This window comes from Dama dama, chromosome 23 (genome assembly GCF_033118175.1).
Source record: "Dama dama isolate Ldn47 chromosome 23, ASM3311817v1, whole genome shotgun sequence".
Taxonomy (NCBI): domain Eukaryota; kingdom Metazoa; phylum Chordata; class Mammalia; order Artiodactyla; family Cervidae; genus Dama; species Dama dama.
Genome location: NC_083703.1, coordinates 61,209,454 through 61,233,547, shown reverse-complemented (window position 1 = coordinate 61,233,547; position 24,094 = coordinate 61,209,454). Strand labels below are relative to the sequence as shown.

Sequence of the window (24,094 nt, the reverse complement as noted above, 5' to 3'; positions counted from 1 at the left end):
CTCGCTTGCTGGAAAGACAAGGGATAAGCAATCCCCGGCTGGGCTCACTGTGAGGGAGAGACGGCGGCTGGAAGGCACAGGGCAAAGAAAGTGAGCTCTCGGCAAGCGGGGCTGGGACTCTGCTCTGTCATCGACTTCACAGCTGAGGGCACTGCCCCAGAAAGGATCTGATCTGGGGCCTTACTCGTAGGTCAGGTGGCTGCCCTCCACTGGACCTCCTGTGCATCCCAGCCCGACTCACCCAGAAGATGTCGTAGATGAAGAGCCCGCCCAGCAAGATGCAGCCAGTGCTGACGTTGTTCAGGTGCAGGAGTTCTACCCCGTTAAGGGAGAAGGCCAGGCCGAAGAGGTTGTTGGCAATCCAGTGCTGGGGGAAGGCGAGAGTGAGGCCACCTCACCGGTCACCACCTTGTCCCTCCAGTGCTCCACCACCCCCCTGCAACTGCCTGGGCCCTGGCTACTCACCTTCCTCAGCAGGTACCAGACGCCAACGATGCTGCTCAGGCCCAGGCACACCAGGTCCTTGGTGTCAAACTCATAATTGATGATCTCTGGGCAGAGAGGCCGGGTAAGTCCACTCCCCGGGGCGGGGCTGCCCCTCCCACCTGTCAGCCCCTGGACGGAGGAGGGCATGGCTGTGGGCTCCGTCAGAGACCCACAGGCTGGGGGTGCTCACTGAAGCCCTCCCCAACCCCAGACCCTCCAATTTCCTAGAGGACGGAATGGAGGCCCAGAGACAACCCAGACTTGATGTAGGGTCAGTGGGAGGTGGTCCATGGTGCTGGAAGCCCATGCTCTGCACTAGCAGCTGGGCGACCTCAGGGGAGGCAGCTCCCTCTCCGAGTTTGTTTCCTCATCTGTAACAAGGGGATCACAGGGCTTCCCTGGTGGTCCCCAGGGGTTAAGACTCTACCCTTCCATTGCAGGGGGCATGGGCTTGATCCCTGGTTGGGGAAGTTCCATATGCCAAGAGGTGCGACCAAAAAAATAAACACAAAACAAAAAAATGGGGGTCACAGCACCTCCCTGATAGGACTGCCATGGGGAGCAAGTGAGGTGGTCCTTACAAAGCACTCAGCACAGAGCCGGCATACAGTGGGTGCTCAACTAATGCTGACTGCACCAAGCCCAAGGCCCTTGCAAGGTCCCAGTTCATTCAGTAATCTTTCTACTCTGCCGCCAAAGGAGTCAGGAAGGTTGCTGGTAGCCCTGCGTCACCAGTAGAGGAGGAAGCAGGTGAGAGAGGGAGGCCTGGAGAAGTGGCAGGTGGGAGGCCCCGAGGCTGTTCTGTTGGGGAGCCTGTGGCAGACACCCTGATGTTAGACCCCTTCTCCATCACCTCCGAGTGTCCTAATGAGGAAGCCCAGAGAGGTGGTGGAGCGTGCCCAGGGTCACAGAGCACAGGCTTTCCTTTCAGATTCCAGACTGCAGTGGACTGCTGGTTGGCCCCAACCGTTGTTCTCCTCTCTGTGGTAACAATACCCTGATGATTTTCAACTGGAAATTGAGGCTGACTAGCTCTCAGCCACATTTTCCAGCTTCCCTTGCAGCTAAATGGGCCTGGGGAACAGTTGCCTCTATGTCCTTTGAGACAGCCTGCGAAGCAATGGTATGCTACCCTGGACCCATTGACCCGAGTGCGGCAGAGCACAAGACGGGTGAAAACCCCCATGTCACTGACTGGACACAGATGCCTACAGATGCACAAAGGAATCATATAAAATCGCTGCTCTCCAGGGACAAGGCAGAATGTGCTGGGCACATCCCCAACAAGTGTGACATTCACAAGCTCAGACATGTACATAAGAGAGAAACACCTTCCACCTGTCCAAGCTGTTGATAATCCTGTTACAGCAGTTGAACCCACACCCTAACTAACTCACAGGACCCAGGCTTTCCCCAATTTCCTGTGGCTTTCATTTTTTTCAAGAGCCGTGGAACCCCCTTTTCCAATCTTAGCTAGGGAAGTAATCACACTAAAAACAGACATGATAAAAATAGCTTCAGGAGCCAACTGTTTACCGTTTACTGAGCCAGGCGCTGTGCTGAATGCTTTCCACTCATCACTTACTCACAGTCCTAACAACATGCTTATAAGGGAGGTACTACATTATGATGCGCATTTTACAGATGAAAAAACAAAACAAAACCAAAAAAGCCCAACAAAACCACCCAAAGCTTAGAGAGATAACAGTGTGCACCCAGCAGCAGAGCGGGGATGACATCCCAGAGCCCACCTTGCCCATCACTTGCTGTACCGGGGAATCCCAGTATCGGAGAGACAAAGGGGAGGGGAGGGGAGCGGGAAGACACCCAAGGTACGGCCAAGGCAGGGGATGGCAGCAGCACTGACCTTCCTTGTTCTCCCCAGAGCCCTGTGTGAACAGCAGCTGGTATTGTCGGTTTGGGAAGTTGGCTGGAAAAAACTTATTCATGAAAGGGCTGAAAGGAAAGACAAAGCAGGTTGGCAAACAAAGCCCCTGTGGGGGCCCCACAATCCCAGACATCTGTTTACAAGCTGTTATCTCCCAACAACCTCACAGCTGCCCTGAGAGGTAGGTGTTATTGTGCCCATTGTAAAGATGTGAAAACAGAGGCCCTCAGAGGGCAAGTGACTGCCCAGGGTTACATGGGAAGTCAGTATCTTGAGCTGAGACCTGAACCTAGGTCTCTATGATTCCGGCTTCCATGCAGCCTCTTAGTTATCATCCAAAAACACAAAAGAGGCAGACTTTCACATAAAACAGTTTTTAGGAGAGCAATGGATTCCAAAATCTGGTTTATCCACAATCTGTACGAGAATCCCCTGTCAAGAATGCATATTCTGGCTTAAGCCTGCATAGGGTAAGTCCTTACTCTTCAAGGAGACCCACTGAGTCTAGGCAGACAGCAGGGCTGAATTAAGGGGCCGACTAGTAGCCTGATGAGATCTGACTCCTTAAGAGTGAGAATGCCTGGGTCCATGTTGCTGAGGAGGCTGGAAGGCCAGCAGCTGAGAGAGGCGCATTAACCACAAGTGGCCCCAGATAAACCACATCCTCCTTGCCAGCTCCCTGCCCAGCCAGAGGCAGTGGACCCAGCCTGGTCCACAGTAAAGCCATGATGCACAAACTGTGGGCAGACTCATAAGGGAAATGAGATGCGTAGCCCTCTCTCCTGGGCTCAAGGCAGAGAGGTAGATGGTGAGGTGGCGTGAGTTTTCTTGTTGATTCTAGAAGCAAAAAGGTAAACCCTCTGTTCCAATTTCTCAGAAGTGTGTTTATTTCAAACACAATCCAGGTGTGTGCAGTGTGACAAATCAAAGCTGCAGTGTTCCTTTGCATTCTGAGGCTACTGGAGACTTCCCATTAAAATGGCTATCTAATTACTCTGTCACAGGTAGCCTCTTGTGTGTGTCCTTGGAACTCAGTGACTCTGAGACCCTTTGGACTGTCGCCCCAGGCTCCCCTGCCCATGGGATTTTTCAGGCAAGAATACTGGAGTGGGTTGCCACTTCCTTCCCCAGGGGATCTTCCTGACTCAGGGATTAAACACCCCCCCTCCCAAAAAAAAACCCTTATAAGTGTCTGAAACTACCTTAATATGTTTTTTAAACCCTGCAAAAATCTAGCACACTTAAGCAGTTAGTAGACCCGAAGCAAGCCTGAGTTGACTAGGAAGAATACTGTATTCTTCTTGAGGGGATTTGTTTTGACCATTTCCTTTAATTATCAGTTTCCCAGAACACTTAGAGATGTTGGCAAGCAGCAATTCCTTCTAGATGATTCCTTAACTATTATATAAACTGTGCCAACACAGATAAAGGCGGAAACAGTATAAGCTGAATTACTCTCACCTCTTATTTGAGTAATAACCATGGTGTCAGCTTCATAATACAAATAAAAGGAACTAAACATAGGAAGAAAAAAGAATGCATATTCCTGGATTCCCTTCCAGGATCTATTAAGTCAGATGACCTGATGGTCACCCCACTCCACGATTTTCCAGGCCTGGGATTTTTACAAACTCGGCTGGACTTGATGAGTGAGATGAATCACAGCCCCTTGGGCGAGAGTGGGCTCACATTCACTCCTTCCACAGGGCCTGTTTGTGGCTCAGGATGGGCTTGGCCTCATCTCTGGAAGCATTCTGATTACTCAGCATGGTCTACTTCCTGGCCTGGCAGGGAGCAGAGACTTTCTTTTCTGGATCACCTTCGGAGCAGGAACAGAAAACCAGGGCTTTTGGCTCAGCCCGGGTCTGGATACTCAGCAGTATCGTGGAGTAGACACAAACAGGGGTGGCCCAGCCCTGATGCCTGCTCTGCCACGTGAGGCCCTGGGCTCACTTCAGTGGGTCAGTCTCTCTGCTGAATGTGGGGATAATATCACCTGATTCAAAGAGCTGCTGTGAAAGTAGGGGAGAAGGAGAGGGAGAAGTTTAGCTCAGCGCTAGATCCTCAACAGGGGTCATAAGAACTCAAAGTCTATCATTGTAGGTGGTTGAACTTGAAAGCATTCAGTAACACCAGATCAGACTGATGACTTATGAAGCATGCAAATCCACAATGGTGCTCCCAGCTATAGGAAAATGGACCCAGGCCAAAGGGTAGCCAGGGCACAGTAAAGGCAGGGAAAAGGGAGCTCTCTAAGACCCTGGAGCTTGGAGGAAGAAAATGTGGATGAAGAACTATCTCTGGGCCTTAGTTTCCACTTGACACACAGCCAATCCCTCCCCATCTACAGAGCTGTGGCATGAATGACAAGGCTTTGTGATTATGCAGACATGACTGATACAAGATGCAATTGGGAGTGGGTTTCCACAAACAGGCTCTGAGCAGCTGGGGGGCAGCAGCTGGGAGGGATGAGGCTGGAAGCCACTTTCAGCTCAGTTCGCTGAATCATGTTTCAGGAGCATGAAGCCAGAGGGTGTGTGGAGAGGCAGAGAGAAGGCCTGAGGAGCTAAGCCCTCCACTCCAGCCTGGCGTGTACCTCAGGAGCCCGACCAGCAGAGGTCAAGGGTTTGAGAGCATGGATTCTGGAGCCAGGTTTCCTGGATTCAAATCCTGGCCCTGCCATTGAACTGTGTGACCTTGGCAAAGTTACTTAACTGTTCCCTGCAACTGTCTCCTCATTTGGAACACTGTAACAATACCTTTCTCATTGGATCATTAAGAGGATTACATGAATGCTTGGCACCCTGTAAGCTTAACTGCAGCTTCAACTCCAAGTATGAAGTCTCTAGACAGATGTCTTTGTTATCCCAAAAAGAGGGGCTGCTGGACAACACGGGGCAAGAGACAAGCAACCTGGCTGGTGTGAGCCTGCCTTAAAGGCAGGGATCCTGACAGGCAGCTGGTAAATGCTTGCTGAACACCTCTGAATGCAGGTTTTTGTAGAAGGCAGAGACTCACTCCTTCCAGCCCTCGAAGGCTCACGTCAAGCCTAAAGGTCACTGCTTTCTGCTGGGAAACCACATCCTACTGCCCTTCTCCCCTGGGGGTGAAGGCAAAGGGCAAACTGCTGAGTGGCCTCTCCCTCCTGGGGTTGCAGATCATGGTCTTAAGGACCTTTCCCTCTAAAGGTCAGCTGGGTGGGATATGAGCTCAGAGGTGGTAAAAATAAGCTGCACAGTTCCCTTGGCAGGAAGGGTACTGGCACAGGCTTGAGTCTTGGTGGTTGTAGAGGGTGAAGGCAGGCTGTGGGTCCTCGCTTCACTGTGACACCCCAGGCTGTGGTTCCTTCCCTGGGAGGCTCACGGCAGCTGGGGAAGTGGAAGGAATCCCACAAACGCCACCGCCTGGACTCCGTGCCTTGGGGCTCAGCCCCTACAGCCTCTCAGCAAACAGATCCCTCCTCTGCTGGTCCTCAGGAAACCACAGGCCCATCAGAGACAGCGTGCCCGGGCCCCATCCTTAAGCTCTCTCTTCTCCTTCATTTTTGCCAAAACTACAAAAAATACCTGGTTGCACAGTTAGACCCGTGCTCAAAACCACTCTGCTCCTGAAAGCTGTGACGCTCTCTCAGCCTCAGTTTTCCTGTCTTGAACCTGCAGTCCTTGTTTGGATCCTGAGGAAGGTCTGACTATGTCTGGGGATACATACAAACCCAACCAAAATTTTAACGATACTGTAGACTTCTCGGAGAAAATACTTAAGAAAACTCCATTCAAAGGAAGGTAAATTTAATTCTCAGATCAACTATCTAAATAGCATGATTAAATTATGCCCTCCCCCTTTTCTGCGAAAATTATTTTTATCTGATTCAGTTCTTTTCCCTGTACATTTTATAGTAAGGCTTTCTTTCATCCCATTCATCCCAGTTTTTCAGTCTGGATCAATTTCTTTTTCAGAGGATAGCTTGGACCCTGAATGGTGAGTACCCCTTATGCCCATGGCCAGTCATCATTTTCACAAGGCCTCATCTTCCCAAGTCACACTGTGCTCTAAATCGTCTCAGGAAAATGAGTCACTGACAGATTTTACCACGTGCAGTTGTAGTGGCTTTAGTTCTATTTTCTGCTAATAATTTCTATCAATAAAAATTATGACTTGGTTAAAAGATAGACAACTCTTTCTTGGTTAATCCATGAGAAATTTTGGACAATGTTTCTCAGTTACTGTCCTAAAAGGAAAATAGGAAGATCTAGGGTGTCAAAATGACACAGGTTCAAAATACCCTGCTGGGCAGGTGGCTGGTGATCTCTCTTGTAGGGCTGTTGAGATAAAGTGAAATAATCAACTCCTCAGCACCTGGTCAAACAAAATATATTTGGTTCTTTCATGCTAAGGCAGTGGTTGGGCTGTGTTAAGGACTCTCGCAGATGCTGAGGGGGTGGGATGCGCTAGAACTGGGGGGCTCCTAACCAGCATGGGATTCCCTGGTAAGTCAGCTGGTAAAGAATCTGCCTGCAATGCAGCAGACCCTGGTCTGATTCCTGGGTTGGGAAGATCTAGAGAAGGGATAGGCTGCCCACTCCGGTATTCTTGGGCTTCCCTGGTGCTCAGACAGTAAAGAACCCACCTGCAATGCGGTATCAAACCTGGGTTCAATCCCTGGGTTAGGAAGATCCTCTGGAGAAGGGCACAGCAACCCATTCCAGTATTCTTTCCTGGAGAATCCCCATGGACAGAGGAGCCTGGTGGGCTACAGTCAGGGGTCGCAGAGTTGGACACAACTGAGTTACTGACACAACCAGCATGGGAAATGACCTTCCTCACCTTGTCCACCAGGAGAGGAGAGGTCTGTTCATAGAGGAAGGGTGACTAGCTCTGCCACTATCTTGCTGGGCTCGTCAGTCAGGATCTCCAGAAGGATTGGGGGGGTTGGGGGTGGAGTGTAGCCCTAGAACACAGCCTTGTGGGTGAAGGTGGGTGAAGCTGAAGACAACACTGACCTCAGTCCCATGTGGCTGTGTGACTCGAGCCAGTTGCTCTCACCCTCGGTGGGCTCTGGACATACCCTCTTGCTCTGGGCATGTCACAGACATGCTCACTTGAACGTTCCCACGCCCCTCCAAGGAGCTACTCCATTTTATAGGTGAAGAAACTGATGCTCAGAGAGCTTGAGTAACTTGAGCCTTGGTTCCAGGTCTGACTGCCTCTTGGGCCCACATTCTTGACTCCCAGGTCCTGCCTCAAGGAACCAGGCCAAACTCCCCCAACTCCCAGGGCTTTCCTGAGGATCCTGCTCCTCCTCTCTGACTGCTCTGGGAAGGTCCTGACTGCACCTACAATGTGCACAGACCTTCTGGCTCCTGGCCTGGCCTCTCCCTCCTACACCCTCATTCAGGTTTCCTACCCTTCAGGGCTGCGTTCAAGTTGCGTTCCTGCCTTCCGGGAACTTTTCCTGGTCTGCTGACCACCTCCGTGGTTGTCAGCCTGAGGCTGTACCTCTTCAAGGGGCCAGATGGAAGCAGGCTGGGGTGATTGTGCAGTCACAGCCAGGGGCTGGGCTGGGGGCACCCCTCCCATTGGGTAAGCGCCCCACCCGAGGACTCCTGGTTTAGTTCCTTCATCCCCACTGAACACACAGCACGTGACGATCAGAGCAGGGTGGCAGTGAAGAGGATGGGCTCTGCGGCCACAGAAACTCAGATTTGAATCTTTGCTCTGCTGCTTATCAGCTGTGTCATCATAGCAAATTTCTTAACCTCTCTGAGCTTCAGTTTCTGAATGTGTCATAGGATTAAAAGCAACAGATTACAATGATAACAACAATGGCTAACAGCTACTGAACATACTGAGTGTCAGATACTGTCCTAAAAGTTTCTACATGACCGATGAGAAAGGTATGATCATTTTCCTTCACGTTCAGGTGAGGAAATTGAGGACAGAGAGATTAAGTAACCTGCCCAAAGTCACAGGGCTATTAAGTGGCAGAGTCTGGATTCCAAGTCAGGTAGTCAAATTCCAGAGCCTGTGCTCCTAACTTCTCTCAATACTGCCTTGCTCTCTTAGGAGCTGAGACCACAAGAAGCCAGCTTCGCGCGTGCGCAGCAGCCACGACATCCAGCAGGTGGCACCGGCAAAACTCATCTCAGTACTGTGACAACTACCACGACATTACTGTTCACAGATAATTTTCCCAACAACCGTGGTGGCAAACACCCATCGGACAGTCTTATCCTTCCTTGGAAAGAAACCGTGGCCCAGAGAGGCTCTGGTTCTCACGCAGGGTCACCCACAGTATAACCCAGGGGAAAAGTTCCCTTGGGTTTTTACAGCCAGGATTCAAACCTGGCTCTGAATGACGCCAAAGGTCACGTTCTCATCCGAGACCCTGTACTGGCTCTTGAGAAAGCTGCTTCAAAGGTCGCAGAGATGCCTTCTGACCTGATGGTGTGGGACAGGGCCAGGATTCCCAGCACGAAGAAATACATGGACAGCAAGAGGTTGATGTACTCCTGGGAGAATATCTGAGGCAGAGATACAAAGAGAAACAGGACGTCAGGGTTGTCGGAGGCCATGAGGAAACCAGACTCCCTGCTTTTCTTCTGGAGATGGTCTCCCCACTCTGGACTTGGGGAACAGTGTCAAGAAGAATCTCAAATGGTACTGGGAAGTGGGGGGGCTTCCAGTTTCTCTGGCAATGGGAAAAAGGGAAGGACCCTCAAGCCCTCAGATATGCCTCCCCAAGTGGCTGCCAAGAGTCGGACACAACTGAGCGACTGAACTGAACTGACTGAAGGAGTCTGCAGGTCTGCCCTTGGTGGTTCCACTTGGAGACAGGCAACGGGTGTGTGTGTGTGTGTGTGTGTGTGTGTGTGTGTGTGTGTGTGTGTGTGTGTGTGTGTGTGTGTGTGTGTGTGTCTGTGTGGGTGTGGGTGTGTGTGGCTGTGTGTGTGTGGGTGTGGGTGGCAGTCACAGGGGAGGGGAGCCTGATGTTCAAAGTCCCAAGAGAGCCATCTGAACCCCAGAACAAACTCTTCCAAGCTTCCTCCTCTCTGCTCAAAAGCTGAGGGAGCCTGTGGGTGGCCACCCAGTTATGAGTTACCTGCACCCTGCTCACTCTCCATCCTCTCCTGGGCCACCTCTCCCACAATGCTGCCTGAAGCTCTGATGGCAGGCCCTGACAGATGCTTCAGGGTCTTATTTTGGGTGAACCTGAGGAACGTTTCTCTCACAGGGCTCCAGAGCCAGTGGTCACATGTTGTTAACTCTGGACTTTGGGAAGGCTGCGCTATATGGCTCCATGATCACAGTATCATATCGTCTTTTGTTATTGTGAGGCCCTCTTACTGGGGGGGAAATAATGTGCTGCGGGGTGGGACACGGGGCCACTGACGACTCTCAAACAAGGCTGTTCTTGGATCTGTTTAAACGCCTGTCTGATCACCTTGCTTCCCTGCTTAACACCTCTCAGCAGCTTCCCTGCTCGAGTCCACATCCTCTCCTTGGCTTCTCATGTCCTCGTGGTGACCACCGCAGGCCTCCGTGATTGCAGCTCGTGCCACACTGGCCTTGGTGTGGTATGTTCTCACCTTTGGGTGGCCCAGGCACATGCCCCTCTGTCTGGGAAGCTCTCTTCTCCTCACTTGGGCTTCTGAGCAGCTTTCCTCGACATGACCTTCATTAATTCAGCTCATGTTTACCGTCTGCTATGTGCCGCACGCCGTGCTCAGCACTGGAATAGGCAGAAAAGCCCCTGCTCTCACAGAGTTCAGGCGCCAGAGAGGGAGAATCTCAAGAGATGAACGTGCAACACCCGTCAGGTGGAGATGGGTGCTAAGAAAAGCACAGCAGTGCAAGCAGAGTGGGGCGGGACTGTCATTCAGGGGGCCCAGGAAAGCCTCCGACACTTCACTTAGGAGTAGACCTGAAGGAAGTACGGGAGCGGCTGTGAGGATGTCTGCGGGAAGAGGCGGAGGGAAGGGTGGGTGCACAGGTCCTGAGGGGGCCTTGTGTTCCCGTGTGCAGGGAACAGTGAGGGTCTGTAGGCCTGGAGCTGAGGGAGGAAGGAGAGCGTCAGGAGACGAGGCTGGGACGGTAGGAGGGAGACGGAACCTGCAGAGCTGTGAATAAGGCTTTAGCTTCGTCTGGGTAAGACGCGCTGGTGAGGCAGGGCTGAGGGCGAGGCTGTGACCTGGTCTGATGGCCTGAGAGGATCCCCCTGCAGCGGTGTGGAAGGCACACCCCACAGGGCTGAGGTCCGAGGTGACAGCCCAGCCAGGAGGGCACTGCGTGTGGGAGGATGCAAGACATGACGAGAGGGGGTCAGACTCCAGATCTCTGGGCTAGAGAAGCAGGACGTGCCCAGGGCTGTGGGCTGTGGGAGGGAGGGTGTGTCTAGGGTTCCCGGCTGAGCAGCGAGGCAGGTAAGGGGCTGCTGTCTGAAGTGGGGGCTTGGGCAGGGGCAGGTCCCTCCGTGCTGTTCTGGCGCTACAAGCCTTGACTCCACAGCGCTTCCCGAGACTCTCACCGCATGTTTATCTACTGATTGCTAGACTGGTGTCTGTCTCCACCACTTCAAGCTCCTAGAGGGCAGGGGTGGGCCAGCTGCTTTCCCCACTGCAGTGCCCTGCACCCAGCACAGCACACGGCGTGAGTTCTCAACAGAGACTTGTAGACGGATTGAACAGGCCACAGGGCGAACGCTCCTACCCGCATAGGTGTGCGGGCCGAGTTAACTCGCAAGGATGTGCTACCCCCTCACACAGTGCTCTTTTAACAAGGGCCCGGGGAAAATTTTTCCCTTTGGTCATGTCTTTGAGCTTCTGGTCAGCTTGACTGTGTGGACTACGAATTGTGGGCCAATTCTGAACTTGTGCTTCGGCTGCTAGAAAGTCACGGCTATACCCGTGTCAGGGGCACTTCTGGCAGGGGTACAAGTCTGCAGAGTCTGGAGCACAGGGTCTGGGTAGGGTCCTCACCCAAAGCTTCCTTGCTTTCTACTATTTTATCCTTTTTTCTCCTTTACCCCAATTTCTTCCTTTATTTTCCTTATGCTATTGGATTTAATTTTCGTAAGCTGCCTCAAAGCAATCAGGTTTAAATGAGGTGCGATAAGGTAAATTTTATGATCTTGAGAAATGCAACAAACTCCGGTGCCCTAACCAGGAGAGGAGGAAAGGGGCCGAAGGAGAGAGTGAGAGCCACTGTTATGCAAACCACATCCAGTGGTCAGCCTGGAGTTTGGGAAGAAACTGGTGCCTGTGTTATCCAGGCAGCTGCCTTTCAGAAATCACAACATGACACTCTGGTGACTTGGCGGGGATGGACACTGTGTCCTCTGGCACAAGGCAGGCTGGGGCTTACCTGCCTGGAGAGGAGGACAAGCTGAGCAACAGGTGTCTGGAGCCTTAAATAAAAATGTTCATACCCTCTGCTGCCAGGAATTCCTTTCTGGGGAATCGAGCGTAAGGAGAGAATCCTAAATACTGAAAATATTAGATGGTCCTGAGGCAAAGGCCTGGGTGTGTATTCCTAGCACTTAGTACAGTAGAGACTTGAGAAATAGCTGCCAAAAGCCAAATCGGATGCACCGTGCTCATGTACACGGAGCCACGGAGAGACGGCAAGGGTACAGGGGAGAGGGAAAGGAACACGGTGCTCCGTATGGAGACGAGACTCTCTCCAAAGACACACTCAGACCATACATCTTTGAAAAAGACACACGTCCAAGGACACAAATGCACGAGGGCAGGTGCGTCTGGTGAAGGGAAGTGAAGGTGAAAAATGGAGATGGGTGTCAGGGGTGAAGAAAACAAGGCGGGTGGCCTGGCGTGGCTGATGGCGGTGTGCTGTGAACTGAAGCAAGTGAGAAATCCACCTCTTCTCCCAAGGTCCGGGAAAAAAGGAAAAAAACAGTGAACACCTAATGTTATCCGATGCCTTCTTACTAACAAGAGTAAAAATCAGAACTACATTTTCTGCGTGAAGCGAGGGGGATGCTGTCAGCCAGCCGTGGTATATCTGCCTGGGAGGGATATTCTGAAATCATTAAAAGGGGTGGTTCTGATCCAAGAACGAGGGACGATGGAACGGGAAGCAGGCGTTTTTGACTCACCCACAGACTGGTAAAAGTAAAGGATTTTGATGCTGCTCGGGGTAGGTGGGAGCACAGGGAAGCCAGCACACTTGTAACCGTTGGAGGGCATGTAAACTGGTAAAATCAGATGGATGTGGCACCATTTGTTCTGATTACCACATGGAGATACTGTGTGAGCTGGCAGCCCTACTGCAGATACACCTGACAACATGTGACTGTGCCGAGAGGTGCCCGCAACGATGCCCACGGCTGCAGGGCTGGGGCTTCCCACCGCTGGATGCCCCCTTAGGGTGCATCCGTGAAACAGAACCACAAGCAGCTGTCACAGAGAACGAGGCAGATCTGACGGTGCTCAGACAAAAATATCTCCCTGGTAAGAACTGTATGTTTGATGTATATATAGTTGTTTGAAAATTTTTACATAAATGTAGATCTATGCATAATGGAGTAACTCATAAGAAACTATGCTGGGGAGAGTATTATGGTTTATTTGCATCTTCTCTTAAATTGAAAAAAAAATTTTTTTTAAACTACATACATGTATTTTTAAAATGTAAATGAAAAGTGATCCTTAAGGAAGGACTTTCCTCATGGTCCAATGGCTAGGACTTTGCACTTCCACTGCAAGGAGCACAGGTTCAATCCCTGGTCAGGGAACTAGAACCATGCATAGGCCATGAAGGGTGGCAAAGAAAAAAAAAAGTTACCCTTGAAAAATCTTCAATGACCAGGAAAAAAGGGCTTGTACTGTGTTATTTTTAAAAAGAAGTTATAAAATGACTATAATTACATTAAAAATATGCTTATGAAGAGTCTGAAAGGAGATATGCCAAGGTGTTAATGGTGATGACCTGTGTATTTTTCTCCTCAGTTTTCTGCATAACTTTTGTCATCAGAAAACAGTACATGTTCTACTAAGATAAAAAGTTTGTGAGTTTGTGATACATGAGAAAATGCTTATGAGGTTATCAATGTGAAGTGAGGGAAGCAGCTGCAGGACTGAGCACGCCACGTGGTCACAGCTACGGGGGACCATGCAGAGGAAGGACACACCTCCAAAGGGGCTCTGTGACTGTCTCTGGCAGGGGGGGTTTGGATGGCTGCTGTTTTCCCCTTTTTACTTTTCTGTGCTTTCCAGGTTTTCAACACTGAGCCTGTGTAACTTTTATTGGGAAAATAAACCTCGATAGATTAAAAAAAAAAGAAAAGCAATTAGTATAGTAGAGGTATGTCCGAGACACAGCTATACCCCACCCCAACATGGAGAGTACAATGAAACCAAAACAGAACAGAACAGAAAGCTCCACGGAGAAGGGAACTAAAGACTGGTGGGAAGGAGCCCCCCGGCATCACAGCAGGGAAGTGGGTCGAGGGGTGAATTGTTATTACTTTTCTTGCTCTTTATTTTCTAGAAATGAACATGCATGTCTCCTGTGATGGGAAAAACAGAACAAAATAAAATAAAGTTATTTAAGCCAAATGACACACCAGGTGACAGAGGACTTACTTTGAAAAAGAGGTAGAGTCCCAAGAGGGTGCAGCTGGCGATGATGGGGAAGCGGGCGGCGTCCCGACTGGTGATGGTCTCAGGCATGTCCGAGGCGTTCTAGATGAAAGAAAGGCCATGCTGAGAGAGGGGACTGGTTCTGGCCTCCAAGGGTTGTGGACGCTGGTGGGAACCTGGTGCCACGACAGCTCATTCATCTTCCCACTTTCTGCCTGGTCATGGAGGTGCCTCAGGGGTCCCCATGTTTTCCTGACACAAGGCTTTGCTAGTGCTGTTCCCTCTGCCAGGGCTACTGTCTATCCACCCCGGGGCAGGATGCTCTGATCCCACTGACTTGCTATTGAAGAGACTGGGACCCCGACAGGGACAGTCCTGGGAGGACCCAGTGCATGTGTGGCAGAGGCAGTGGGTACCTAACAACTGGAAGAAAAACACTGACAAAAAAAGTGGACACTGGCAACAGGAGAGCAGTCCTAGGCCTCATGAGGACTACTTCCAGTTTTCTTACAGGTTAGCTGAGGTGTAAATATGGTCAGTCTTTTATCCAGTAAGTAGTGAATATTATAAGTGGAAACAGACCAACAACAAACCAAAACTAACAATGGCTAAAACTGAGCATTGGGAAGACAACAACTGCAAGGAGAAGCAAATCTTGATGAAACTCAAACTCAAGAAGCATGACTGGGAAAATGAATCTGGTCAGAGTACAAGCCACAATTAAACTCACAATGGCAGATAAAAGAGTTAGCAGGAATGGGATCTGGGTATAGAGCTGACAGAGGATAAATACCTACATGAAACAACTGAGTGCAAGCAAAATCACTTCAGTACTATTAAAATGGAAAATGGAATTAACAGTATCACACAGAAAATTAAATCAGCTCCATGGAATTCATGACAAAAAGAGTTTCTAATGAAAATCTATATTGGTGTAACTCTGGCTGTTGTTTAGTCGTTAAGGCGTGTTTGACTCTTTGCAGCCCCATGAACTGTAGCCCAGCAGGCTCCTCTGACATGAGATTTTCCAGGCAAGAACTCTGGAGTGGGTTGCCATTTCCTTCTCCAATACTTCTGGTTTAAATTTATATTAAAAAACATTTAAAATATAAATCTAAAAGTCAAAAGCTTTCAGGACCATGAGGCTCTCCATCCACTTCTGTGCTCATAGTCCACAAGGACCCAGCGACCGTCCCTGCATGACGATGCACCTAGAGTGACTGCTCTAACAACGGCTTGCTGGGTGACTCAAGCAGATCGTGTGCTCTCTGAGCCTCAGTTCACTCATCTGTCAAACAGAACAACGCTATCTATAGCTTTACTTACCTCTAAAAGGGCCAAGAGGCTTAAACCAAATGAGATGTCAAAGAACCTGGCAAACTAAAGTACTGCGGCTGTAAGGAGCTGTGATTATCAGGGAGGGGCAAGTGGGGAGGCCCTAAGCCAAACTCCAACACAGCCAGGGCTGAGGGAGATCCTCCCCTCTGAAAGGAACAGGTAGCTGTGTGAGTCACTCTCTGGCAGCTCCACTAGGAGCAGATGAGCAATAATGACATGGAGAAGCAGGCCCATCCTCCTTCCTTCCTCCCAGCCCTTGGTGTCTGCATTTGGCAGCACTGTGCAGTAGGGTGTGGGCAAGTTCATGGCCCTCTCCGTGGACCGCCACAGAGTCACTGTATTTCCTGTGTAGCAGCAGGGTGGGCACAAAACTAAATGAGCTCCCGACCTTAAAGTGTTCACAGGCAGGTCAGCCAAGACCTTGACATGTAAACAGAATATCCCCGTGTAGCATGACCCGTGGTAGAATTGCCGCCATACGTGGCATGAGTACCCAGTGGTGGAGGGAGGGCTTGGACGTCAGAGGGCCCAGCCCCACTGCCAGCTCTGCTTCTTCCCAGCGGTGGGACCTTGGGCAAGTTATTTTCTTTCTCAGAGCCTTAATTTCCTCAGCTGTAAAATGGGTTGCCAGGATTCAACGATTTTTGCATTGGAAGTACTTGGTGTTGTGCCTTGAGCTTCCCACCAGTTGTACAAATTGCATTATTATTACGTACAAGGGAGTCACGCAAAAGTGGACAGGACACTACTTCTGCAAGGAAGCAGGGAGTGTCAGAGGTGGTTAGAGCAGATATTACTTAGGCAAAGCTGTGAAGGCCAAGCACAGGGTCTGGTATGCAGTAGAAGCCAGGTAAATGCTGACTGAATTGAGGAGTCTGCTTTGTGTACAAGCAGCGTTTACGGGCAGAGGGACCTGCAGACGCAGGGCACGTGGTGTGAAAGGACCCACAGGCTCTGGCATCACCTGCAAACCAGTGTCTCTGCTCGTTTCCACACATTCACGTCAATTCAGCCCAGGATCCTGGGTGGGAAGAGGCTCAATATTATCTGATGGCAAACCAGGTTGGACAGATGCTCCACCACACAGTCAAATCTGGCCTTCTGCGTGTGACTGTTAGAAATACCCCACGTGCAATGTTGAGTCAGCACAGAAGACTTGAAATCTGACTGACCAGGACAGTAACACTGACAACATTTACTGAGGGCTTTCTAGGTGCCAAGCATTCTAGGTGCTTGACATCATTTCATCCTCACAATAACCCCAGGAAGCAGGTACTTTTAATACCTCCATTTTACAGATAAGGAAACCAAGGCTCAGAGAGGTGATGTAACTTGCTTTAAGGTCACACAGTTGGCCAAGTGGCAGAGCCAGGAGGCATGCTGTGGCAGTCTGGTTCCAGAGCGCAAACTCTTGGCTATTACCCCCTAGATGTCCTCTGCCTTTCCTATCTGGAAATTTCTGCTGGAAAGTTATGTCAAGATGCTCAGGGGGCCTGTGACTTTTCTGAGGAACAGAATCCTGACAGCAACAGAACCTTTGCAGTTACAAATATACTAGAAGTTGGCTGGATTCACCACTGACTCAATTTGGGTTTTTTTTTTTTTTTTTAATTTTTTTATTAGTTGGAGGCTAATTACTTCACAACATTTCAGTGGGTTTTGTCATACATTGATATGAATCAGCCATGGATTTACACGTCTTCCCCATCCCAATCCCCGCTCCCACCTCCCTCTCCACCCGATTCCTCTCGAAACATCCCACCCTCGCCTTCTCCCAGAGGGTTCAAAAGTCTGTTCTGTATTTCTGTGTCTCTTTTTCTGTTTTGCATATAGGGTTATCGTTACCATCTTTCTAAATTCCATATATATGTGTTAGTATGCTGTAATGTTCTTTATCTTTCTGGCTTACTTCACTCTGTATAAGGGGCTCCAGCTTCATCCATCTCATTAGGACTGGTTCAAATGAATTTGGGTTTTTAAACTAGATGTTCGTATGCAAATACAATGGCTCCTGGGGTGGGTGTGAGTGGCTGGGAGCTGACACAAAGAGCAGAAATAAATTTAGCTTCCAGTGACACTCTGGATGCTTAGTTATCAGGGCGGAAGCAAAAGCAGCAAGGGAAGCAGGATGCCAACTTCATTCAAGTCATTGGCTCTGCTGGAGCTCTGGGAGTTCTGCTTCCAGGCCATGCCCTACAAAGGATCTGGGATTCATGGACCATTCTGTCATCCCAGGTCTCCTCTCCTCACTGCATGTGCACTCACTCACCCAAGAATCTCCCAAACTACCCCCACCCCAGTCCTTCACCCTCCACTGCAGTCTCCACAAGCTCCACCTCACCAGCCCCTTCCCGCCTGCCCCTTCCTCTATCAGGAGCTCTTTCTGAAGGACCTGATCACATTGAACAACAGCTCAGAAACCTCTGGAGAATGGACTACCAAGCAGCCATTAATGAGAATCAAGGTCACTACGGGTGGGAGTATCAACTGGTACAATCTCTGCACTAGATAACTTGATGAAATCCATCGAAATTAAACACGCATAGAGCCTCTGACCCAGTAAATCGATTTCAAGGAATTTACCCTACAAATACACAGAGAAGCATTAAGTAACAAATGTATAATGAGATTAATTTCAGCATGGCTTATGATAGCAGATTGACACAAACTGACTGACTAGCGGAGGACTCCAAATCAGGGGTCCTCACACCTGAGCACATGTCAGAATTGGCAGTAGGGCCTGTGAACAGGTACGTGTTTCTAACAAGTTTCCAGGTGCTGCTGCTGCTGCTGGTACAGGGATTACACCTTGAGAATCATGGTTGTGGGGTACAGGGGACACCATACAGCTATTAAGAAACATAACTTCTCCATGTGTGCTGGTGTGCTAGATTTGAAGCATACAAGTGGTCGAAACATCAAGGTACAAAGAGTGTGTCTACAACAAAATGTGGACTTCCCCAGTAACAAATCTGCTTGGAATGCAGGAGACGCGCCAGGGGCCATGGGTTCGACCCCTAGGTTGGGAAGATTCCCTGGAAAAGGAAATGGCAACCCACTCCAGTATTCTTGCCTGGAGAATCCCATGGACAGAGAGGCCTGGTGGGCTACAGTCCATTGGGTCTCAAAGAGTCGGACACCACTGAGCAACTAAACAACGGAAACAACAAAGGGCAACAGTTATACAGCAAAGATGGGGGGAAGTGTGCGCTTATTTACTTGCAGAGGCACAGACACCTCTCGATGGATATCCAAGAAAGAGGTAGTAGGGGATGCCCCTGGGGAGGGAAACTGGGCAGCTGGGGTGGGAGGGAGATTCTGCTCAGTCCTTCTGGAATTCTATACCACGAGTGTGCGTAACCTACCCTCCCCGCCATAAAACAACAAGGTAAGTCTACATGTACCGACACAGGAGAATGACTGAGACATACCGCTTTGGAGGAAAAAAAAAGAATCAGGTTTCAGAGCAGCATGTACTGCAAAATCCCATTTTTATAAAAATAAATTTACATATGTGTACACACATGAGCACGTACATGTCTGTATACGCACAGAAAAAGGTGGGGAAGGATGCACACCAAACAAACTGGGTTACTTCCAAGGAAGTGGTATGGGGCGGGATTTCCTTCATGCTTCTGTGTTGCCTGAACTTTTACAAACACAAAACATGTAGTGGCTATGAAGATTAGCTGTTTCGTTGCTTTCGGGATTCCATACCTCAGAAAGGCTGCAGGTTCCTGGAGCATCTTCTTGTTATCTCACCCCAGCACGTGTACTGGATTCGCATCAAACTGCTCACTGCCTCCCAGAACATGCCTGTGGTCCTACATCTCCCTCTCCTGTCCTGCCTGCTGAGCTCTTGCCCACCCTGGCAAAGATCATGGCTGCCTCCTTGAGCAGTTGGCTGGTCCCACAGCTATTTCTCGTTGGAGACTGAGGTCTGTGAGGGTAAGGCTTGGCCTCTTTGTCTGGCACTCCTGGTAGCCAGCCCAGGGCCTGGCATAGAGCAGGAGCCCAGTCCAGCTGGCTGGGGGGCTCCTCGGAGTTACCAGCCAAAGGCCTTTGATCAATCTGACAGGTAGCTGTTCCTGGGACCTGCTCCCTTTTGGGAACACAGGTCTCAGACAGGGATAGGCATTGCTCTTGGATGGCTGTGCCGATGGCTACTTCCTCCTAACACACTCCTGGACGCTTCACCTTCTCCTCCCATGACTTCACAAGTCTGTCTGTCACGGACAGCTTGGCTCCAGGGAGAATTTTGTCCTCATATGCCCTCTCTCAGCTGGCTGTGGGGGTCCAACACTAGTGAGAAATCAAAATTCCTCGGCCCCCAAGCTAACTTTTCTCCCCTTGTCAAATGATCATGGAAACATGACTCAGGGTAGAAAATGGGAATCATTTGGCCTCTCCTCTCCCCAGGCCAAAATGCCACTTGTATGATGCAGGCAACTGCATCCAGGAGAGAGCCCAGGACTAGGAACACCTGGTTCTGCCCCTAATTGGCAGAGAAATCATTTCTCTGCCTCTCAGTTTCTCTGTACCATGGTGATAATAAAACTGGCTCTGCCTGCCTCAGTCAGTAGCTGGGAGAATCAGAGAGTGAAGGCTTGTAAGCTTTATGATACCCTGGTGGCTGGAGGCTACTAATGGTCAAGCTGATGGTAATTCCATAGTCTTCCAATTCCCCTGTCTCTCAGGAGATGCTGGGGAGAGGTATTTAGATGCTACAGTAGATCTAAAGCTCTCTTCGATTCTTACCCTCTGCTCCAGCCACTCCAGACCTTTCACCAACTCCTAAACTGCCGTGTGCAGCTACTTCCCTAGTTTCCTTTGCCTTGAATGTCTTCTGGCTGAAACTCAACCTCTACATGAAGGCTCAAGCCCACCTCCAGCACAAGGCTGCCCTGCCCAGCTCCAGGCGTGCTCAATATTCTCCCTAAACCCTGCAGCACTACTTGCATTACAATCTCAGATCTAGTTATTCCCCACTCATCCAGACACCTAAACTCCTTGGTGACAGGGCTCTGACCCACTCATCTTTGCAGCATCCCTCTGTCCTGGACAACAGTGGAGGTTCAGGAAATTCTGTTGTTTGGAAGGTGTTTTCTAAAGAGATTAGTAATTCATGTGTAGAAGGTGCTATGGAGAATTACTCAAGTTTGGGGAGCCCCTCACATCAAGTGCCTAGCTCATTCCACACTGCCCTTCACCTCCTTTGTCCTGATCTATTTTGGAATTTCTCCCTGCACCAAGTGTTTGCCTGTATGGCACGACAGGGAGGCTGAAAGCCACCTGAACTCTGCTTAGAAGAGGCAGAAGAGTAAGGCAAACGGGGCCACCTAAGCCCTGCCTGACCAATCCCCCCTGCATCTGACCTAGAGGGAACCAGCAGCAAGTTCTCCCATCTTGGGAAAGAAAGGTGGCAGGCTCCAGCCACTGCTCAAGTTGGGTAATGTTTCGAGAACCTGGGTTTGAGCAGTTTCAAAAGCGGCAGCTGTTTTGCGGGTCTGCCCTCCTTGGGTAAGAGAGCTTCCGCTAAGGTTCAACTTCAGGTTTGGGTGGGGGAGGAGCAGCAGGGAGCCACAGATCAGGAGCTGGTGGAGGATGACTGACAGGCTGACAGGAAGTGAGAAGCCATTGGTGCAACAGGCTAGAGAGCTTCCTATAGAAAAGGAGGATGGGAGGGAGGAAGTCTGGAGGTGGAAGGCCCTGGGATCCTCTTAGGTATACAACAGGACAGATGTTGAAGGCCAGGGATGGAGTCTGGCCCAGTCTTACAAGAGAGGCCAATGGCAGCTCAGCAACTCAGCTGAGTTACTCCAATTTGGTGGAAGGACTGTCTTAAGGGGCATGAAGAGAGGAACTACTTTGAGGTAGGGTCAGGGTCTGGGGTGGGAACAGGGTTAGGAATAGGGTCTGGGCTCAGGCTAGGGTAGGTCCAAACTTGGGTGTTAGGCAGGGAAGAGGAAACCAGCAAACTTGGGGTCTATGACTGGTTAAAAAAGAGAGGCACCAAAGTGCCAAGTTCTGAGGATCTGGCTGACTGGAACTGGTTCCAGAAAGTGATCCAAAAAACTGGGGCCTGAGCTGGGGTTCTAGGAGTTAACATTTCTGTGTTAGTTTTTTTTTTTTTTTTGAGGTGGGGCAAGGGTCTGATCTGTACTCTATGGGTCACAGATTCCAGCTGGACAGGTGTGAGAGCCTAAGGATGAGCCTGGGTTCCAGAACTTACCTGGGGAGGCGGGTAGGGTGAGGAATGACAAGAAACTGTACCATTCAGGAGGTGTTAGGACCAGCGCCCCGGCAGGTACAGAAGGATGCTGACCCAGAGCCTGGGATGCGGTGAGTGTCCCACATGGAATGAGCAGCCAGAGCCGGGGGTGAAGCTGGTCTGGCTGGGACCAGCAGGTTCAAAACAATGCTCGAATCATAGTGTGACGGTCTGCCAACAGGGCTTCCAGCACGACGCACAGAGAGAGGGACGCATCAAGGTCCGAAAGGGGATGGAAACCAGTCCCTATTTGAGGAAGGTGTCAGTTCGGGCACCTGGTTCGCGGATGGGTGCCCACATCCTGAGGCATCTAAGGTCAGCCCCGGGATGTGGCCTCGGGTGGGGAAGCCGTGGTGGGCGATATTGGGAAGGGTGAGTTTCCGGACAGAGGAGGTGTCTGTCCCATCTAAAGCGGGGGTGGGGGGAGGGTCCGTGTCAGTCGTGTCAGGGTGGGAGGTGGACAGCACCCGGTTTTGTCGCGGACCCTACCTTGCCGCGGGCGCAGCGCACGGAACGCAGGGCGCCGAAGAAGATGGGCAGTAGCGCCATGAGCAGGAGGCTGCCGTAGGCCAGCGCGATGCCCTCTGGCGTGGAAGGCGGCCGCGTTGTGCCGTTGGTTGGGCCGCCTGCCTCGGCGCTGCCGTTATGCGGGTCGCTGACGGCCGAGTCCATGGCGAAGCTGCGCTCGGGGTCCGACTCCAGCTCCGGCCGCTGCAGCGGAGACGCAGAGGGAAAGATCGGGCGCTCTGGGGAAAGCCACGTTCTCCTAAAGAAACAGGAAGTGACGTGCCTCCCTCGCCGGCCCGCGCCGCGCACGCGTGCGCGTTCATGTCTCCACGCCCGCGCGCCCTCTAGCGGCGGCGGAGGGCCAGGAGGCCGGTTGCTAAGCAACATACTGGTGGTAGGGAAAAGAGCTCTGGACCACTGCGGTGGGCATCCACTCCGAGGGAGACCTGAGGACCCCATTCCCCATTCCCAGTCAATCTCCTTAATCCCGGGATGTCCCACTCCCCGAAATTCCTAATAACTAACAATTTGTTTACACATGCATGCATTCATCCAATATTTAATCATCCCCTCATTCCTTAAATACTGAATACCCCATTGTATAATAGGCACTGTCCTAGGCTCTGGAGACACAGAAGGGAACAAAACAGGCAAAAGTCAGCCCCTGCCCTCATGAAACTTGCATTTTAGTGTGATGGGAGGGGGTGTTGGGAGGAATAAAATGAATAAAAATAAAACAATAGATAGGATATTACTGTGTAGTTATATGTTATATAGCATGTTAAGAGAGATTAATAATTTATAGAGACCTCTCTCTCTAGGAATCTAGTGAGCTTTTGTATATGGCTTGGGCCAGAGTGGTTCCAGCCGGTTCCAGGGGACAAAGGTCAGGAGGCTTGCTTTGCTGATGGCCAGGCCTGTGGGGGTCCCAGTGTCATGTGTGTTCAGGGGTGAGGAGAGGGTGTGGGTAGGAGTGACTCGGGCTTGGGTGCATGCCTGGGCTGTCTGGGGTTCCTGGCTCTGCTTCTGATGCCCTAGTTAAGAGCTGGAGAAAGTAGGTGGCAGATAAACTGAAGAGCTGCACCCTGCAAGCACCGAGCACTGGAGAAACTCTGGACCAAGCAGTGGGAAAAGAGCATGCTCTCCAGGAACCCAGGAAGTGAGCCAACCTCGAGCCAGGAAGGGAAGATCTATCCTCTTCCAGTATTCCTCTAGTACACTCTACTGAAAAGACTTAACATATGTCGGTTGGCAAGGGAGAAATATTTACAAGGTTCAGCTCCATTATCACAGAGCTGGCAAAAATGGTAGATTTAGAGCAGTAAGTTGATTAGTGATATAGATAGTGTAAAAATCACACGGCCTGGATCCAAGCCAGACAGGTGGTGAGGTGGGGTTGGAGTATAGGGTTCATAGTGAGAGGAGACAAAGGCAAGGAGTCAGACTAAAAAATTGAATAATAGAGTTGTTTGCCTACTTAGTGCCAGGCACTATACTAGTAACTTTAAGAGCGTTCTGTTTGATTTCAGTAACACTGCTGAGATACGATTAGTCCCATTTTGCAGATGATGAAGCAGGCTCACAGAGGTAAACTAGCTAGCTAGGTCACACAGTTCAGCAGAGGAAGAGGAGAGACTTGGACTCTGGTCTGTAGGGCTCCAAAGTCTCTGCTTTTTCTCATATTTCAGCTACAAAGAAGGCTAAGGAGTTGTTCCCAGAGTGACTTAGTTCTGGGCAGATGGTGTACAGTTGCAGGCTCTGTTTTTCAGAAGCTGGACATGACCTGAGTGGATGGGTGAAGGCAGTGTGCCTGATGAATTCATCCATCAATAATTCAGGCCACAGGATTTGCCCAGCAGCTGGGCCTCATGGCTCCAGGCTCTTCATCTGAGAGCGTACAATTGGAAATCAGAGACACTCTCACTTTGTGCTAGGCTGAGCACTTGATTTAGTTTGGCCCGGGGCAGATCTGGCCATCTACCTCTACCCTCGTGGGAGACTGTGAAT

General features: G+C 50.5%; 1 protein-coding gene across 3 annotated transcripts in view; it reads right to left on the bottom strand.

The window, feature by feature from the left end:
* Window positions 1-22,371, bottom strand: part of HM13 (histocompatibility minor 13) — a 38,656-nt gene extending 16,285 nt beyond the window's left edge. Inside the window, exons 1-6 of one of the 3 annotated variants that reach the window (XM_061127005.1) lie at window positions 22,070-22,371; window positions 13,975-14,073; window positions 8,813-8,895; window positions 2,354-2,442; window positions 466-551; window positions 242-367 (exon numbers count right to left, since the gene is read on the bottom strand). In XM_061127005.1, the coding sequence (XP_060982988.1) occupies window positions 242-367; window positions 466-551; window positions 2,354-2,442; window positions 8,813-8,895; window positions 13,975-14,073; window positions 22,070-22,252 (666 nt within the window). In that variant the 5' untranslated portion in view covers window positions 22,253-22,371. The remainder of the gene's footprint in view (window positions 1-241; window positions 368-465; window positions 552-2,353; window positions 2,443-8,812; window positions 8,896-13,974; window positions 14,074-22,069) is intronic. The other 2 variants (XM_061127002.1, XM_061127003.1) reach the window with 2 other exon arrangements.
* Between the last annotated feature and the right edge of the window lie 1,723 nt (window positions 22,372-24,094).